At 42.9% G+C, this 19,826-nt stretch overlaps 4 protein-coding genes across 4 annotated transcripts; 2 read left to right on the top strand and 2 right to left on the bottom strand.

The window, feature by feature from the left end:
• On the top strand, window positions 1-6,071 carry LOC129600088 (atrial natriuretic peptide receptor 3-like). The gene is made up of 13 exons (XM_055498481.1): window positions 1-66; window positions 114-132; window positions 491-550; window positions 3,211-3,486; window positions 4,247-4,288; window positions 4,368-4,392; window positions 4,468-4,781; window positions 4,919-4,962; window positions 5,129-5,167; window positions 5,247-5,333; window positions 5,543-5,686; window positions 5,762-5,812; window positions 5,874-6,071. The coding sequence occupies exons 1-13, from the start codon at window positions 1-3 to the stop codon at window positions 6,069-6,071; spliced, it is 1,365 nt and encodes a 454-aa protein (XP_055354456.1).
• A 232-nt stretch (window positions 6,072-6,303) lies between these two features.
• On the top strand, window positions 6,304-10,103 carry LOC129600089 (atrial natriuretic peptide receptor 1-like). The gene is given in 15 exon segments (XM_055498482.1): window positions 6,304-6,343; window positions 6,398-6,493; window positions 6,555-6,639; window positions 6,697-6,820; window positions 6,911-7,060; window positions 7,127-7,303; window positions 7,369-7,597; window positions 7,682-7,780; window positions 8,281-8,596; window positions 8,663-8,814; window positions 8,911-8,978; window positions 9,051-9,247; window positions 9,452-9,501; window positions 9,605-9,696; window positions 9,827-10,103. Coding segments are annotated over 15 exon segments (2,001 nt in total). The 3' UTR covers window positions 9,953-10,103.
• A 778-nt stretch (window positions 10,104-10,881) lies between these two features.
• Window positions 10,882-15,218, bottom strand: LOC129600090 (UNC93-like protein MFSD11). Its single transcript, XM_055498483.1, has 10 exons — window positions 15,188-15,218; window positions 14,956-15,129; window positions 14,740-14,777; window positions 14,603-14,668; window positions 14,417-14,542; window positions 14,186-14,354; window positions 13,987-14,027; window positions 13,901-13,923; window positions 11,168-11,239; window positions 10,882-11,085 (listed from the first exon to the last, which is right to left on the bottom strand). Exons 1-10 carry the CDS (start codon window positions 15,190-15,192, stop codon window positions 10,882-10,884), a joined length of 918 nt encoding a protein of 305 aa, XP_055354458.1. The 5' UTR covers window positions 15,193-15,218.
• A 78-nt stretch (window positions 15,219-15,296) lies between these two features.
• LOC129600092 (UNC93-like protein MFSD11) lies at window positions 15,297-19,744 on the bottom strand. Its single transcript, XM_055498484.1, has 9 exons — window positions 19,734-19,744; window positions 17,766-17,951; window positions 17,495-17,553; window positions 16,216-16,454; window positions 15,893-15,959; window positions 15,747-15,784; window positions 15,606-15,648; window positions 15,508-15,543; window positions 15,297-15,439 (listed from the first exon to the last, which is right to left on the bottom strand). Exons 4-9 carry the CDS (start codon window positions 16,426-16,428, stop codon window positions 15,297-15,299), a joined length of 540 nt encoding a protein of 179 aa, XP_055354459.1. The 5' UTR covers window positions 16,429-16,454; window positions 17,495-17,553; window positions 17,766-17,951; window positions 19,734-19,744.
• Between the last annotated feature and the right edge of the window lie 82 nt (window positions 19,745-19,826).

A 19,826-nucleotide genomic window follows, 5' to 3' on the forward strand; every position in this document is an offset into this window, starting at 1 on the left:
ATGAACGCGACGGTGATCACGGCCCCCGTCATGACTTTCCTCGGCGGAGTTACTAGGGCGTTCGAAGTAAGTATCGGTTTTGATTTATGCGGCATTCTGCATTTTAATGTCAGCCGCTGGGTCGCGGCAAGCGTAAGTTAACTTGCAGCGTATTGAAAACATACTGACAAAACTGGGAGAACACATATTTTGCGAATGCGGCCGGCAAATTGGTACAGTAGTTAATAGTTATTCTAACATGCAATGAACAGCAACGAGCTCGTACTCGAACTGCAATGAGCTAGTACTCGTACTTAAATGGAAGTTAATACGGTACTCGTACTGACGTAATTAATAAATTCAAAAAATTTACCATATTTTGGAAACTTCGTAATAACACCACAGTGCCTTGTTATTAGTATGATGTGCTTGAGCACGACACTTTGATTCGATATTCCACTTGCGGGCTCTATTTCCATGGTGACTATTTGCGCAACGTATTGTATTGCAGATGAAGACCGGATCCCGTCACCTCGTGGCCCGAGCGGGGATTATGCGGAAGCCCAGCCAGGTACATTCGCATTTGTGCTCAGTACTCTGTGCATGTGAACCTTGAACTCGCACCATCTAACCATCATGGGTTATCTTCTTTAAAAATACTACTGCGTCGAAGGGAAGCCTGGCCGGAAACGCCCCAGGAGCTGAAGGCCAAAGGAAGCAGGCCCGCACATTTACGGAGACGATAACGTCTTGGTCGCTGTCCAAGCCGAAACCGAACGGCCACTTCCGTTTTTGGAAACGGTACTGGCCGTTCGGATTCGGCTTGGACGATCAGGATCCTGATCGCCACGCTGGACTTCATTAACGCTAAGCCGCAGACACTAGGCAACTGGTTGGAAAGATGACGACGAAATTGTCGTCCGACATGGAAGGGATTCGAGTTCGGCTGGTAGAACTGTCCGCCGTCGTGGCCGGGCTGGCGGCCGAGGTGGAGCGCCTTGGTGTCTGGTGCTGAAGTTGGCGAAGAACGTGGGTGCCATGGCAGCCGACATGGCACTCACGTCCTTCGCCAACTGATGCGATGGACGAAGCGTGATGTGGCCGGACTCATGCGTGACGTCGCAGAGCTAAAAGCTTTGATGGTCGGATTGTATGCCCATCTCTGCATTCCCGTGGTCGCGGCCCAGTTGGGAAATATCCCTGCTAATTTTGCCCAGTATTTTTCTTTGTATGTATTTATTCCTTTTGGGTACAGTAATTTTTGGCGTTTTCTCGCCTGGTTTCTTCTGTTACCGGGTCAAGAGCCCGTTTTTTGTTGTTCAAATATTTGTCCAATCAGCTCTGCTGCATGCTGTTCAAGCGGACATGCTTAAAAGCGTAAAAAAACGCGGTTTTGCCAGCCGGTTTCTGTTCCCGTATAAAAACTTGAGTATACCAGGGCAGCAGCAAGTGTTTTGTGACTTATTTTTCTAATAACTAGTTGTTAACAAGGAATCCTCCTTCCCAATATTCAGGTGTTATGAACAAATTACATAATTATTTTAACAAATTTGGTTCACATTAAATTTGTTGCGCAGCAGCGGTCAAAAGTCGAAATATTTTCCATTCTGTCATGGTCAGTTGCCGCATACCGGTTCCTTCAAGAGTGTAAGTAACTGCCAGTAAAATTAATCATAATTTTAATGGTTTATCGTAAATAGTCGAGTTTCGCGTTCGTAATGGGAATTAACGCATAAAATAAGTTTGATTAGGAACTTGGGAATCATGCGCGAACACCAAGCATGCACATGCTTACCGAAAACAGCCCGGCACGAAACCCTTTAATAAGAATAACTTTATTGAAGATATGTTCAAATACAATTTACTAAATGCAGCACTGAGCATGCCTCGTATTGTGCCATGACTGCCGGAGTTTCCGCTACCCAGCCGAATTGTTAATTGGATTGATTTTACCGATTGCATAATTATGGCCATCTAAAAGTGGAATGACGGCTCACAAGACTCTCCAGTCTGTAGAGAACGATTGCTGCCTAAACTACAGGTCATTACCATCTTTTTGGGTGCGTACCGCTTCATCGCTATGAAAAGTGCGACTATAATGTGATTTCCGCAGTATCTGGTGTTCTAAAAAAAATTCAAATTTTCCTAAGATTTGAGCTATTATGAAAGGGAAGACTTTGCAGTTACATACATAAAAAAGCTTATTGACTTATTTCGCAGCAAATTTTTCACGTTTTAATGGTCAGCAATAATTCTGAATTGCCGATATGTAAATCTTTTGCAGGAAGTACAGATACGAGCATATAAAGCATGCAGTAAAAAAAAGCTGTAGCTGTAAAAAGTAGGTCGTACATAAAGCATGCAGTAATCTACCAGTCTGTTGACTGCCCTTGTATCTTTCGTGATCACAACTTCCGTGTTTCCGGAAGCAGTTATTTAAACAGTGTGTCTCATGCCGCGTGTTATTTCTGAGTACTCAGCGAGTAAGCGACTCATCAGTCATCAGACACCATCGTTAACGGTAGTCGATACGCAAAGGGTGTCCTAACTGCCAGCAGCGCTACAACGAAGCAAGGTAACTGTATACCAATTATCTTTGACAGTCGGTGAGCGCTCCTCCGACCCATTATTTTGATAGGCTGCGTGGCATTACATAAACGGACATGCCCCATTTGTGCCGGTAGCTCCGGAGCGGGACACCTCAATGGAAATACGAAACCAGTGCGATTGTCGATGGAAGAGGACACCTTCCTGTGTCAGAGCTTTGAGCATTCAGCGCGGCGAGTTATCATTAAACGCCTCTTTTTTTATGCGTTCAAAATAATAAATATAATCGTAGCGACGTAGATAAGAACAACATACATAGCAATCCGCTGGATCCTAGTAGGGATTACGTCAGTATACAGTAGTCAGGTACCCAAATCAACTGCCTTGCGTCCCATTTACTAGTCTCCTTAAATGTTACAGCCAATGGCCGAGCGGGATCGAGGTGCAGGGCCGGACAGAGTATTTTCCGTCTGAGCCAGTCGCTTGTCTGTGTACTGTGCGACTTACTGTACATACGATGTACGTAGCCAAAGTAGATGCGTAACAAAATCGATTTGATCGCTGATCACGCTTTATTCAAGTGTTAGTTCCCGCTGCCATCATTTACGGTTAATATTAGTATTTCTTGAAAGTTTATGCGGCGTTCTCGTAATGCACAGCGTGACCCTTGAGTGGCTCTTGCAGAAATGTCGTATACAGCAATCGCTGTTGTGACCTTTGTTGCTGCTGTCGTCTGTAGCTCACCGGTGAACGTTATCTTATTCGAGATCGGTCTGGGTGGCAACCGCACCGCCACGTCGTATCTGAACGTGGCTCCCGCGTTCAGTCTCGCTGAACAGCAGTTAAATGCCCGCTATGGAGAGAATATGAAGTTCATGCACGTGCATAAATATGATAAGAATATCTCTGTATGTGTTCTGGACGAGAAAAAGGAGTTATGGGCCTGGACACCAAAGCCACGTTCTGGACAACCAAGTTTTATTACCGAGAACGCTTGTCTAACGATACCGTTATGGCCATTTCGGACCCGGTTAGTGGCGTTCATTAATTTTTGCAAATTGTATATACTTATTCAGTGCCTTTTAGTTTGCATGGTTGTACTGAATTGAAATTAACCGTGACCATAAGTTGTGATCGTTTAATTACTATTCAAAGTTAAGTATTTATGAAACCAACATGCCTCACCACACCGGTAAATCTGATTAGCGCTACTATGCGCCACTATGACATAACATTTAAAAAATCAAAGCAAGTTACAACTTACGAAATTTCATATTAATTATATTTTCATAAATTTAATTGCAACAAGAGGTAGTACGTGCGTTGGTATAATTAGGAATTTGGAACAGTCATAAAATAAATAAAATACATTGTTTTGCTTGGCATTGGCATTAGGATGTAATATACTCTGGTTGCCATCAAGGCAAAAGCATTAATCACACCACTGTTAGTGATAAAAGGATCAGATCTATTGCGTCTAGAATGTCCTTTCCGCGGTGCAGTTACAGTACACCAAATATTCGTTAGTGCTTATGGTTGGTACTTGGCAGTACGTTGCGCCCGTCTTCGTCGTTATCATTTAGGATTTAAATCGCTAGATTTCGGAAATGTAGTTCATGGTCACCTTTCAGGTTATCGCGCAGTCAGCGGTATTAAAATTAAATATATCGAGTATATGTTGTTTAACTGTTCTGCTGTAAGCAAATGGACCTGTTTGTAGGTTGCAGCATTTCAGGAAACTCTGTTGCCAGTTTAGCCAAAGGTCAGAGCATTTTTTAATCCTTACCTGAAATGCATTACGATTACTTTGTGAAGATAACTTGCCAATGCTTCTCTTGCAGCTTGGGACAAGCCTCTGATCTTTGGGTAACAGCGCCTTTGTGTAGAATTTCATTACGGAAATAACCTCAGTTAACTGCGGATATGCACGCTTAATTTCAGGGTCCCAGGCAGTGCGCTGGCTTTCAACAAAACACGGTATCCCACCCTGACGCGTTTGTCGCCCTATACACCGGAAAACCTCATCAGCTTTCTCTTGAAACTTCTGGGGAAGTATCAGTATAATTCCATCGGAGTGCTTTGTGACGCATCCAATGATCACCTTTCTCTGTTCCTTCCTCTGTGCCTGGAGCTGAAAAATCCGGATAAGCCGATACTAACCAAGAACAACATTAACGCATCGCATTATTTGGTCAACTCCGACGAGAAGAGGAATCTGTCCGATTACCTGGGCCAGCTTCGCTTGGTAACGAGAGGTATGTACGCTTTTAACCAGGAATTCAGTGTTCGTGTTAATTTGACAATTTGTTCTGGACAAAAAACATAAAAATTAATAGGAGCGCAACATTGCAACAGCGGTTGATTTCAAACTGCTCTTGGCTTCTGCTTGCAGTGATTTTTATTGTTGCTGAAAGCAAACGCTTCCGCCAAATTATGGTACGTAAAAACATAGCTTCCGAAAATAAAAAATTTAGATGATGCTCGACTGCAGAGTAAAAGCGAAAAAATATGAGCGATAGTCTACGATCAACAGCAACCGAATACCTATACCGAATACTTGTATACGTACTTCCGCTGAAAAAATTTGTTGCTTAATTTACAGTTAATGGCATCGGAGAAGAACATGACAAATGGCGAATATGTAAGCTTTTCCTAGGCCGTAGCATTCCTTGGCAGAGTTGTACTGGCTTTAGGAATGCAATACTTTAGCTGATTTGCAGGTTTATTTCGCCCTTGAAGTGTATCGGAGTCCGACATTCTTCGGCAACAGCTCGTGGAATACCGGCAACACTGATGGACGAGACGAGGTAATCCTCCGACGTATCGCAGGCAAAAGTAAAAAATATACTTAAAAATAGGTAGAAACACGTATAACAGGAAATATGGATAGCAATAAATTAAATGGTACTAAATCCCAAAATTAAAAAAATAAGATCTGCTTACCGTTAGCGAGTCAAGGATGCAGATATTTAAAGATAAATTTGCTCATGATTCCGTGTTGGTTGAATGGGAACAGGAGGCCAAAGAAGCCTACAAGTCCATGTTTATCCTGTCACTACGAGATCACGCCAGCGACAAAACTACGCAGCAGCTTCTTGTCAATATCTCCAGTAGCGAACCTTACACACTGAACGGCTCCCGACCAAACCAACGGGAAACTGTTAGCAACCGTCAAACCGAACTGTTGTCCGTTACTGTTGTCCGTTACTGCTGTGCGTAATTATTTTATCTGTAGGCTAACCCTTTTGCATTGGGATTCTACGAGGCGCTTATGATTTACGGCCAAGTATGAATCTGTTTTTACTGCGTGATTATGTTGGATAAGTACTGACGGTTGAAGCGTGCAGGTGTTGAACGAGACCTACGCCAGCGGAGGAAATTTATCAGCCGGCGAACAGATATCCCATAAAATGTGGAATCGAACCTTCAATCTGGAGGGCAAACGTATTGTGATGAATGCCAACGGCGATCGGGAATCGGATTATTCGATTGCGCAGATGGATTACAGTACTGGTCAATTCCAGGTTAGCAATGCATCTGTGTAAGGTCACTACTGCAGGTATGACCGCGACAACCAAAATCGAGAATGCTCTCAATCTACAGTTCAATTTATGAAACGCTTCAGAGAGTCTCATACGCAAGAAACAACGAGATAAACTTAAAGCCGATTAAAAGCATTATAATTATGGCCCGATAATACTCCAGTACTGAATGAACGCGTTATAAATGTAGCAAGCATTGATAAACCATACTTTTAAACGCTTAGAGACAATTTGCATGCAAGTGTTCGAAGTATTCGTTTACTTTGCTACAGCCGGTGCTGGAGTACCGCGCGTACACCCAGCGTATCGACCCGGTGCTGACCAGTGAGGAAAAGAACGCGAAATCAAGTGGTACAACCGCGATTCGCCTCCGCCTAACCGGCCGCGCTGTGGATACCTCGGCAACGATGCAGTCTGCGTTCGGGGTACTTGTGACATATTTCTTAGCGTACTGTGACTTGTTCAGAAAATTGTTAATCGCGTCAGAGCAAAACATTATCCTGGCCGCGTCCGTCGTCTCGGCTGTGATTTTCGTGGGGATCGTCTCGGTTATTGCGTTACTCGTTTACCGGTGAGAATTCACTACTGTGAGAACGAAAAAACTTGTTTTGAGATGAGTATATTGCAGAAAGCGTAAACTGGAAGCGGCAATTAATGATCCATGGTGGAGAGTGCCTCCCGAGGAAATCAGCGCCAAATCAGACCGACATGGCCTTTCCGTGTCGATCAGTCGATTAAGCTTAGGCAATATGGTAAGCGCCATTTTGACGATTTTCTCTATTTCCAAAGGTCACCAACATAGAAGTCGTTTCTGTTTCACTGACTTTTCTCGTACTCCGCAGAGCGTCGCCGACGGAGCAAGCTCCGCTGGTGGGCATTCACAAGTGTTTGCGAAAACCGCGCAGTACAAGAACAAAGTGGTGTGCGTCAAGAAACTGCAGACATCCCGACGCTTCCACGCAACGCGCAAAGAACTGAAAGAAATCAAAAAGGTACTGATAGAACTTAAAAGAACATTCGATGGTCTGCTGTTGACATGTCATGGTTTTGAACTGCAGTTACATGACATCAACAACGACAACATGAACCCGTTGGTCGGTATCGCCGTCGAAGACGCCCAAGTACAAGTGCTGTTCGAATACTGTCAGAAAGGCAGTTTGGCCGATGTCCTGGAGAACGAGGCAATTAAGCTGGATTGGTCGTTCCGGTACTCGCTGATCGGTGACATTGTGTCGGTAATAAATTCTTTAAATAAATTACCGTAAAAACCAATGGAGAACGGCTGTGTTATGATGGATAGGGTTTGGCGTACCTCCACGATTCACCCATTAAATCACACGGCAACTTGACCAGCTCCAACTGTGTGATCGACAACCGGTTCGTACTGAAGATCACCGATTACGGCCTGGGTTTCCTCCAACCGTTCCTGAATAAGAATGTGGAACTGGCGAAAACAGACGAAGGCCGGCTGTTATGGCGTGCTCCGGAGCATTTGCGAGCACAGATGCCACCACAAGGAACCCCAGAAGGTCAGTTGGACGGTTATTCTTATTAAACCGTATCTGTAGGTGGTGTAAGTGTTGGGTAGATGAAGTTCTCTTGTTGGTTTATAGGCGATGTGTACAGTTTTGCGATCATCTTGCAAGAAATCGTTCTTCGATGTCATCCGTACGGTTCGCCGGATCCCGCTCGCTTACCTATGGAACCATACGGTACGTCTTACGTTGCAAACGTCTCGAATTGCAATAATGAAAGAAACTTCACAGTACGGTAATACAGCAAGGCAGTTGCCACCTGCCAAGTAACCCTTACAGTTTCTCCTGAATAAATTTTTGCAGTAATTTACGTAAGACTAAGCTGTACCGGGTTGCATTAAATACTTGATCTTGCAGGTATTATTTGCAACTAGGCACATGGTTTAAGTTTTAAGGCAATGTATAAGCATACGTTTTAGTTAGTTTTATCTTCTTAGGTATATATCTTTATTACAAACCATCACTTAAACACGTGTTAAAGAAGCAGTTACACAAACAACAACTCGTTAAACATTTCCGCTTTCTCCACCGTGCCCAAAACAGAAACCGCGTTACCACGCTGTATCTCTATAGACAGACGTTGTCGAAGAAATTCGTGCGAGCGGGCTTCTCCATACTTGATTAGATTATAGAATTAATAACAACGGTGAGATAATTAAGAGTTGCGTATATTGTAGCAATTGTGGCACAAGTGGCAAAAGGTACCGATCCGCCGCTGCGTCCCCATGTTTCCGGCGATGCCTGTCCACCGGAGCTGCGCAGTATCATGGAGCACTCGTGGAGCGAGGCACCGGAGGCGCGTCCCACCCTGAAAGACATCAAAGGCCAGCTGAAGAAGATCCCCGGCGCTGAGCAGGGCAATCTCATGGACAATCTCATGAAGCGCATGGAAGCCTAAGCCACGGATCTAGAAGGTCTTGTCATGCTGCGTACCGAGCAGGTCTATCAGGAGAAGCAGAAATCGGAGAATCTCCTGTTCGAAGTGTTGCCACGGTATGAGTTGCGGTAATAAGTATTTCATAACGGTAGTTTTGTAATTGAGTTTGCGTTCTGGATTAGGTCGGTGGCGAACCGCTTGAAGCAAGGAGAAACCGTGGAACCGGAAGCGTACGACGAGTGCTCCATTTATTTCAGCGACATTGTCGGGTTCACCACGCTGTCGGCGTCGAGCACGCCGTTGCAAGTGGTCGATCTGTTGAATGACCTTTACAGTAAGTAAACGCTTTCAACGCATAAACCTGAGACGCTACTTAACCAAAGCGCACCAGCTGGTTTCATTAATACAAATAATGCTTTCAACTTTTTAGCACTGTTCGACGGCATTCTGGATGGATTCGATGTGTACAAAGTGGAAACGATTGGGGATGCATACATGGTAAACTGCACGGATTTACACTACCGGTGATATAATTTGTGTACACCACTGACCATCGGTCTGATTTAACAGGTGGTCAGTGGACTGCCCATCCGCAACGGTAACCTGCACGCTCGCGAGATCGCTCGCACCTCCCTTATGCTGTTGGAGGGGATCAAACGCTTCAGAATCCGCCATCGTCCCACGGAGCAACTGCGACTGCGTATTGGCAATCACTCCGGACCCGCTGTCGCTGGGGTGGTGGGACTGAAGATGCCACGCTACTGCTTGTAAACATATAACCAAAATTATCTAATCGTAAAACTGTGCAGTTGCATCGTGGCGTCGATCCCGAGCACAGCGTGGACGAAAATAGATAATGACAAATAGACGAGACTCGCATATTGTAAACGATGTGCAATATAATATTACGAATTGCTCGTCTACTCTGTTCCTATTGCGTACGGAATATCACATACGTGTTGTTTCTTTAGATTTGGAGTTACGGTGACGATTGCCAACAAAATGGAAAGCATGGGCGAAGGTACACATAAACTATCACAAATCAGCGAAACTATTACAAATCCGTGAAGCATTAACGTAAACGTGATAAAAAATGTTAACGGGAGCGTTGTTGTTGATCACAGCTTTGAAAATCCACATTAGCGACGACAATAAAGTCATTCTGGATGGGTTCGGAACCTTCGACGTTACGTTGCGCGGTGAACTCGATGTCAAGGTAAATTTCCTCTCGCTGATCGGGCTAGTTTACAGTCTGTATTCCGTATCTGTATGATAGATCCACTTGCACGCATCCAATCCGCCATACTTATAGGTTATTTTGGCTATTTATTAGTTTGTCTTTGCAGGGAATTGGTCCAATGGTGACCTGGTGGCTTAACTCGGAAAATGTGGAAGAACCGCCACCGCTGGATGAAATCCCGCCATCTGGCTCGCAGACCACTGTGGAGGCCACTTTGGAGCACCCGGAATAAAAACAGACATCGCGGTAGAAACTAACGGGAAAGTGTGCATTTTAATAGATCTCATTGCTGAACAAAATTACGTTTTGCTACTCTATTTTTCGTAAATCCTTGTGGGCTTTCTGCCCTCGAAACCACGCTTCTGCACTTGTTAAGCATGCTGCTTGCCGATTGCACAGTCATTTGCGCGTAGCCATTCCGAATCATTAACTTATGTAACAAATACATAACTATTTTACTAGTACTGGTTGAGGTGTAATTAGAATTACCGCATCTTCAGTTATGCCGATGCATGTACTGCACTTTGTTCCTTTTACGCACGGTACTGCACAAAATGCACTACGTTTATCCCACAAGAACTATAACATTTGCTGGCAATGGAAGTATGATAGCCGTTTCAAATACGGCAGTTTTTGGAAAATTTTTAACCGTGAACGATCGTACAGAAAGCAAGAAGCAAGCAATACATCGCACTTTGCAGCTGGTTTGTATGATCATGAAAAACTAACAATACGAGTGGCTGAATTTTCAATCGGGTATACTGCAGGATAATTTATGTTACCAAAATGAATATTTTTTTTACAAAAAGGTAATAAACAGCAACTGCTTTCCAAAACACGGTTTGCAGAAAATTGCTACCATTACATAAAAGATTATTGCGAGGATTTAAGAATATGCGAAAAGATCGCTTTTGTTAATCGCAGTACTCTGTACTCAAAAAATCTACACTGATCTAGGCAAAACGTTTTTAATTCAAAACTAGGCTTTCTCTAAGCCGGCAAATTCCTACAATGTACGTAGCACGAAAGAAAGGAGGTGCGTCATTTTATGGCAAACTGTGCACAGACGCTAGTCTTCTCCACTTCAGTGCTGCTGATTCATTGCACTGTAGAGGTGCGTAATTACAGAGGCGCTCCTGTTGCACGCGTTTGTTGATTCAATTATCCAGTCTCTGAACGGCGGAGCGAGTGGCTCATTTCCATTCCTTTTTGTCCTCCATTCGAGAATCCCTTTTTCGGAAATGTTTTCCGTTCTAACCAACAGTATCCCGCCAAGGCCGCAATGCCGGTCACCACCATAATCAAAAGTTGAAAAGGCAAAGCTAATACGGTTGAGTATCCGGCTGCGATAACATTGCCAGTAGCCTACAATCCAAAGAACAGGTTACTAAACTGCAAACACGTGACTGCAGATTAAAGAAAAACTTTTATGTTGATGATAACATACCGTCATAAACTGATAGACTCCGAAAGCAGCAACCGTTTGAAAAGGATAAACGCTTCCCAAATATGCCATTAGCTACAAAGTATAAAGAGAAACAGGTATTACGTATAACATACGTGATACGTCTTGCAAGCTACAAGGGAAACAGTTCGTTAGATAATTAAGAGGAGTGACGCTGTACCGGGTACCAAACACATGTACGGGAACTTTTCTTTTAATTTCGCACATTTTTCGCATTGCTGTATGGCAATATGGGGTTACAAGAAACAGCCTCGGCTTCGCCTCCGCGTTTCTTGCGGTACCCAGTCTATGGCCGGTTTAGTCAAATGATTTCGATCAGCTATTTAGTTACCATCTTATTCCTTCAGCGAAACTAAGCTAAAATGCAGATAGGATAAAAAGTGAATTTATGGCTTTTGTGCACTTATGGTTAGACGCATTCACTTTCACACAGAAGGAATTTTGTAAACTTCTCCCTCCAGACCCCAAGTCTACCAGGTACTAAATTTGAAATTTCCACCGAAAGAATGCTTGCAATAGATTCTGGTGGTAGTTCGGTCACTCATTTTCCTAGCGGGCTTCTGGACAGTAATGGAGAGTTCGGTCACTTGCTCACCCTGCGGGGATCCATGCTCTGTACAGCAGCGGTAGTTCGGTCACTCGTTCACTTAGCGGACTGGGTGCTCTGGACAGCAGAGGTATTTGGGTCACTCGTTCACTTAGCAGGCTGTGTTCTGGACAGTAGTGGTACTTCGGTCACTCGTTCACCTAGCGGGCTGGGTGCTCTAGACAATAGTGGTACTTCGGTCACTCGTTCACCTAGCGGGCTGTGTGCTCTGGACAACAGCGGTAGTTCGGTCACTCGTTCACCTAGCGGGCTGTGTGCTCTAGACAGTAGTGGTAGTTCGGTCACAGGGGGGCTCTGTGAAACTAAGACCGTCTGGCCGGGTTTTGGAATATGAGCACTCAGATTACGGAAATGGTTTTTGCTGATTCTATACGGGAAAGCTGGGTTCGTGTATCCCTTTTTAATTTTTGTGGTAAAGATCTAGAATGTAGATACCGTATTATTCCGTATTATACGGAATAATTTAAGGACTGTATATGCTGATAATTAATCCCTGTCCTTAGTTTTGCTCGGACTGCAGTGAAAGGTCAGCCCGTTTAAACGATTACTATGGTCAGTTTGGTTTGCAGCTGCCTTCAAATGGCTTTAAGGGATTTGGCCCGGTACATAGCACTAAATTCGTGTACATTAACGGGAACTTTCGCTGTCGCGCACTCCCAAACACTTTTTTGCATTGCTTTATGATACTTTGTAGCCAAAAGAATTGTAGGCGCAGTTGTGAAATTCATTTGCGCGCGCGACATCCGGTTGCGTAGTTATGTGGGTAACAAAATTCCAAAAAGTTTAAATGCATTCAGGTGTACCAAAAGTCTCATTATGGACCGATCCCTTTCAAACTTTGCACGTAAATGCACATAACCACGAAGATTGTTTTGGTACGGATCCAGACTTCTACAATTTTTTTCGAATTTTAAAATGAATTTCAAAATTTTTAAAATTCATTTTAAAATTCGAAAAAATCTCGAATTCGAATTTGGTGCTATGTACCGGGCCAAATCCCTTAAACGAGACTTCTTATTCTTAAGGGAAGTGGGCCGGTACATGGTGTAAATTCGTCACCTGAAACCTTACACTTTCATGCACTCCCAAACACATTTTGTTTCGGTTTATGACTTTCTGTAGCCCGAAGATTTGTACACTGGCGTGAAAACCGTTTGTGCGCGCAACATCTGGTTCGGGAGTTATGGCTTTTAAGAAAATTCAAAAAGTTTAAACGCATTCAGGTGTACCAAAAGTCATTATGGACCGATCGCGCTCAAATTTTGCGTAAATGCGCATGTCTGTGAAGTTCGTTTTTACACCGATCCAGGCTTCCTTGATTTTTTCAAATTTTAAAATGAATTTTAAACTTTTTGGAAACTCATTTTAAAATTTGAAAAAATTACATAAGGACTAATGGATCGGATCATCGGTGTAGAAATGTTCTTCGCGGTTATGTGCATTTACGCAAAATTTGAGGAGATCGGTCGATATGAACTTTTGTTCACCTAATCATTCGCTTTATGAATTTTACAACTAACTCCCGAACCGGATGTTGGTACCATATACCGGCCCACTTCCCTTAAGTCATGTTTTTGAGCGCTTTAAATTGTTAACGATTTATTTAAACAGAGTCATTCACTAGCAGCATCGTTTTTGTTGCTGCTAATTGGCTTTTCTAGTTTTGTAGGAGAATAACCTTTATAATGTGTTGATCTAAAAAGGGTACCAGTTTAAATTTACTGGTTTCGTGCTCCATGCAACAGGACTTTGAAATTGTTTTCAAGGTCACCTTGAGCTTTCAGCTCTACCGGCACCGATGTCTCTGCACGGAAGCCGGAGCGGATAATTACCAAAACAAATGCATGTGACACAGTTTCCAGACATGCTGAATCGAATGGCGTTAGCAGTTTTTCGATTAATTTTTTGGTTTGTTCTGACCAGATCGTACGGGGTTTTCCGTTGTAATATAGATCTTTACCTTGATAGTATTCTGAATTGCGCGCGATTTCCCTGATACTCAAATTTGGTACCATGTATCGGGTCACTAGTTTTCGTTTTCCATCTCGACATCCATTGCATCGTATGGAAATAGGTTAATCGATTAGCCTAGAATAATTATTAATCACCTGATTGTTCCAAATTGCATCGCCTACGAAGAAAAACTGCATGTATACAACAGTTTCAATCAGTAAGATGGCATTTTCTATCTCACCGAATCCTATTAAAGCTGTGCAAAGCATGGCGATGTACGGACTGCAAAAGAGGAAAAATACGGTCCTGTTTAATGAAGTAAGAAAGACGTACCTAAAAAAACATAAAAGACGTAAGAAAAGCAAACGAAATTTTACAAGCGTAGATGTCACCCTAGTGCAACATGTACGCCAAAAACGCACATAGTTAAATTTACACACCTCGGTCCAATATAGGACATTTCACTGGTCATTTGTAGGGACGACAACGGGGGCATGTTCAAGAAGATCAAATAGAACGCTGTCAGATGCACGATAAATCCCGCGACTAGAAACACATCTCGCCCTTTCTTCTTCGACCAGGCACCAAAAATTCCTGGGAACACACCACCTGCAGCAATAATTTATAATGAAACTGCGCCTTTTCCTATAAGTCGCGGCGTATGACAGCACCTTTTATTTCTCCCACGCCTTGGAACACTCCATTCAGCCCAACGAGGGATTCTCGTACGTCTCCAAAAGCGCGGGTGTAACCCAGCGCTGTGCCGTTGATACTCGCCCAAAATGTTGATGTAAAACCTATCAAGATTTCGGAGCGTGACAAATCCGTATTTACCCATTTCGAGAAAAATCGTTTACCAATGTAGAAGAAATAAGGGATGAGCAACAGCATTCCCTTCTTACAACCCAAACGAATGGTAGCAGCTGCAAATCATTCGAAAACACGCTGACGAAAACCATCTGCTTACATATCCAGTGAACTAACAGGCCCATACCCAAAGCAGCTTTCGCTCCCACCGGCATTTGGTTGATCCTGTCAACAAAAACATTGAAGACATTTGTTTCCCGTTCAGACGGGTATTTGTCATAAGAAAAAATGTGATTTTCTCTATCATTATGAGCGGTTTTCGACTGCCATCGCAAGAGACAATTGAGGCAAAAACCGAAAAGAGCTGAAAAGGCGTAGCAGCAGTTTAACTTTGAAGGCTTACTTTTGCGTGTGTCTGTACTGCTTGGCATTCCATGGATGTTTTATCAGGATGAACACCAGCGTTCCTATTGTCGCAGTCACCGTCAGTGTACCAAAGACGGCTATCCGAGTGTGATCCTCGATTGTTGTCGCACCTCGCAGCATGAGATAGTAAAACGTACTTCCGGCTGGTAAACTATAAAAACTCCCATAAACGGTTTCAAGCTTCCACAAACAGCCGTGATGTACTGTACCACATCTGGGAAATCCCCCAAAATATCCCAGTATTCCTGCAAAAAAATTGGCGTAAATCAGAAAACAGAACAATCTATCATCAACAGTTACCCAACCTTTCTATCGTGTTTAATTTGGCGTAGAATGGCTTGTTAAGAAGTATCCTTGAACGGCCCAGACGATACCAACGCCGAAACCAGAAATGGCAGCACACACAAAAATCACCCAGTACACCGGTTTTATTAAACCGGCAATGTTGGCGATGACGGCAACTACAATATGAAAAACTTTCTCATATATTTTATCCAAATTGCTAAAATTTGAATGGTTTTGTAATAACTATCTGTGCACACTGCAGTAGCGCTCCAGAATCTATCTGTAAGTATATGTAATGCGTTAATTACTCGCACACGTTAATTAGGAATAGCTCGCACATACTGGATCCCAGCACCAAAGCAAATTTTGGTCCCATGAAAAAGCACTGCAAAAGTCAATCTGTCATTCGCACAAGGTCGTAATACTGTATAAGATAAGATAAGCGGAGGTTTATTGCATATTTTGCGATCTGGGGTCACTTACAAAAGAGGGACCAACCAAATAGGCGATGGCCTGAGACCCTGTAAACAAGGAAAACCTTATTTTAGGAAAATCTTCCATGGGCATTTTAGCTATCATCAATACCAAGGAAAGGAACAAGATGATGACCAAAATGCTGGACAACCCACCGCAGTTTACAGCCAAACAAAGGTATCCCAAGGTTGCATCGTCAAACACACTGTGCAACACCACGGTCTGGAAAAAGCGAAAGCTGGATTAGTAAACCCAAGATCAAGACAACCTTTAAACAACAGAGACTATCAATAAAAAGAGGGTCTGGGAAGTTCGTTTACATTACACACCTAAGCTTATTTCAGAGGTAGCCGATGTACTGTATAAACAATAAACGGGTAAACTGTTAGACTAAGGTTTTAGCTTCACTGAAGTATTCGCTTCTTTAATACCGAAGCATCTGCCGTTCTGCGAGCACTTGCACAGAATTAGCCTTTACCTGCGCCATTCCAGCGGTCAGTATGGATCCCATATTAAGCATAAAACCAAACCCCAGAAGAATGACGTTCATAAGACTCCGCCGCTTCGTACTACAAGGCTGATCTGGTAAACTTCTTAAACTGGGCGTTGCAGGGACACTATCAGCCAGCACATAGTGTGCGTAATCTGGCTCTTGGCAAAGAGCTGGCCCGCTAACGTCGTTCTTCTCCATTTTCCAACGTTGTCTTTGTAAATAGCCTGAACGACGAAATTCTCTAAACTTATCGCACTCTGGTATTACGACATTCACCGCTTGCCTATACAGTACACATGCGGCTAATAACCGAACTGTCCGGCGAATTATAACTCAGGGACAGTTCTCTATAGAGCATTCACTCATTTATAAGCATAACTTCTAGAACATAAACCTCTTGGCACAGTTTTTTTAAATTCTGGCTCTTTTAGAACTACAGTAAAACCTCTAGTTACATACACTTCTTTATTAAATCTTTTCCGGTATAACATACGAAACTGACGGAACCGTGCCTGTATTTTCAGAAGTTTTTATAGTTTACTTTTGTTTGGAAGTTTGTTACCGTGCCCGTTAACAAACTTCCGAGAAACTTCCGGCCTGGCGACGTTTTCGTATACTGCAAAATCTATGGCTCTGCCGTTTTAGCGTATCAGTAGGATTACCGCACAACTAATGGTCAGTACCGCACCATTTAATAAATATGAAGGTTTGTAAGACGTGACTGCTTGCTTCCGTGTCTCCTAAATAGTTGCCAATTGCCATTATAACGAGCAGTCGGATCCTTAAAGTATGAAAAATCCTCTTTTCTACAACTGTAAGTTTATTTGCAGTGTGCCTTGCAAAGTAAATTAGTACATACAAATAATACACATTTATAGCAACGAAATCCGTTGTTTTCGGCTTAGCTGAATTTCTTAAAGCGTGAATACGAGTACCGAAATCGGATTCTGTAGAAGGGACCATAATTTTGAACAAACAATATTAGAAATGTTGGATTTTATTAATTCTTTGCGCATGCGTTGTAGTGCTATCATTTGCATGGACCATACTCTTATGCTCGGTTCAATTAAAATTCTGTTATCAACCTTCTAAAAAAATTTGCATAGGTTTCTATGCAGTTTCTATGTATTACGCAGCAGTCGTTACGTCGCACGAAATGCAGTATGATAGTGTAACCGAGAAATTTTAGTTCCCCTAGGCCACAGTCATAAAAATTTTGGGTATCAGAAGAAAATAACAGTGCAGGTCACTTCCTCTTCGATACCTTGCGATAATTCTGCTGAATCATGGCGTCACGCAGTATGCCAGGCCAAACATGTGCATCTGAAATACAACGTAATAAATACTCATACAATAAACGCATGTTGTAACTTATAAAGTAAGAGAAGTTAGTTTTATATCTTTGTTTCTTATTTGATAGTTATTAGATCATGGTTAATAACATCCTACGCGTTCGCAGAAACCGTGCGTTTGTTCACCATTGTGAGGCAAGCCCAGTCGGTTTTACAGACCGGATAATTTCTAAATCTACATACCGCTATATAATAGACCCCCAGCTGTTCACCGCTGTCGCTGTCTTTGATGGTCATGGATCCGTAGTATGAATAAGGGTAGACGATACACCCCGGATTGTTAACGTCCACTACTAGCGCGCCGTCGGAGTGCAGGTCCGCACATGGGAAGTTAACCAGTGTGTAGGTATATCGCGAAAAGGGGCAGTTCTGTAATTATTATTAGACCGGGTAACACAAGTCTCGCCGCATAGAGAAGCGACCGGAGCGCAGCAAATTCGTCTTCTAGTCCGCATCTTCTAATTCTGCAGAAAGGTATGCCTGGCTGTTAGGCCCAACAGCAAAATTCTGCCGATACTAAGTTGAATTACTAACGGTAGGTAGATTAAAGTAGGGACCTAGTTGCTGATGGGATTTTAACTGAAAGTGGCTTTGTTGGCACATGAGGGTAGCGCATTTGCCTAGCCAGCCAAAGGAAGCGGTCTCCATGGTCTATCGTAATAAATCAAGAAAATGGCAAAGTCATAAGGAAATACGTATATATTTAACCACACTAACGAATACGGTTTCGTTTTCGGTATATATAAAAGTATACTTTGATTTTTCTCATGCTTCGTTTACTTTCCGTAAACATTTTCATATTAAAGTTTTTGTCTCCCGGTCACTTACACCACACTCATGCGAGGAAATACACTGTATTGATCAGTATCGCGAGTATGACTGTGGAGCGCTCTCATGCCACTGTTCGGTACACGACAACACTATAGAACCAGACGGCATGACACCCATTCCTGTAAAGAACTGGTCCATAATCTGGGATTAGAGGAGCCGTTGCACAGTCGTTATCATGTCCATAGAAGCTCGAAAATTTTTGGAGGCATCGCCCATGCGGACGAACAAACGCCGAAATACTCCGGCGTTTTTTGGCGCCGGAAAACGGCTACATTTTTTACCTTAACGGAATACGAAGTTAATCGTGGACCAGAATTAGGGTTTTCTGGCCAGACTATTCTATCACCAATCTGGGCATGATCTTCCCACGCTTCTGGGCCATATCTGGCCTGCAGTACTCAGAGTACTGCCGGCGATATGAGCTCCAGTGACATTTCCGGGCCAGACTACTGTACTCTGGCTCGGAAATGTTACTACCTACAATTGAAAATGTTCCGGATAACTCAGAATTTTTCGTGCCCTGACCCGACTTGATTTCGTTTCTAGAAAGTGCACTAAAAAGTACCGGATGGCTGAACAAAATGGCAGTCTGATTTACCATGGTGCGCGGGATCCGACCACCACTTGATTGACGTCAACTTAGTTTCATTCGAAAGAGCAATCTTCTTAGCAAAAAAAATTAAGTCAACCCAAGATTAACCTAAAGCTGACATTTTTTATGAACTGCTTTGAAAAACTGGGTGAGTTTAGAAGATGTCCCAGAAGCGAAAATTTCTATATTTTAACTGGCTGCTATTGAACTGATAGCATTAATGCAGCTCACGTTACTTTTTCGGATAGCGGGATTGCTTTTCGTTTTTTAACTGTATGGTTTATTTTTGGCAAACTGGAAATGCGCACACTGCTGTAGCAATATAATTCTGCTCGTTTTTCCACTTATTGATTTTATTAACTATGGAATTATATAACTGCACATTTACGGTAGATGCCAGTGCATAAGCAAAAAAACTGCTTACCATATAAGTGGGAGTAGTAAATATTTGCTGACAGTCGGTCAGAAAATCTAGAGGAGGGCACCCTTCAGTTGGCGAAGTTGAAAGGTTGTAGAGACTGCAACATTTATCATATAAAACAGTGATCTCATTGATAGAGTACAGTACCCGTATATAGGAAATTGTGAATGCGTGCGTGCTTATTATATAAACAGTAGAAGTTGCTATAAATAAAAATGTCTTACGTTACAGTATATAAAATACTCCTGCTGTATGTGCGTATGCATCTAGACAACAGTGTAATCCAGAATGTTACTGCCCTGCATACCTTTGCAATCAGGCGGTATTTCGGTAGATGTCGCTGCGGTCGAGGTTGTCATCGCAGCGGTTGTTGCAGTGCAATAGCTCAACGATGCGGTGT

This window comes from Paramacrobiotus metropolitanus, unplaced genomic scaffold (genome assembly GCF_019649055.1).
Source record: "Paramacrobiotus metropolitanus isolate TYO unplaced genomic scaffold, Prichtersi_v1.0 Parri_scaffold0000163, whole genome shotgun sequence".
NCBI lineage: Eukaryota > Metazoa > Tardigrada > Eutardigrada > Parachela > Macrobiotidae > Paramacrobiotus > Paramacrobiotus metropolitanus.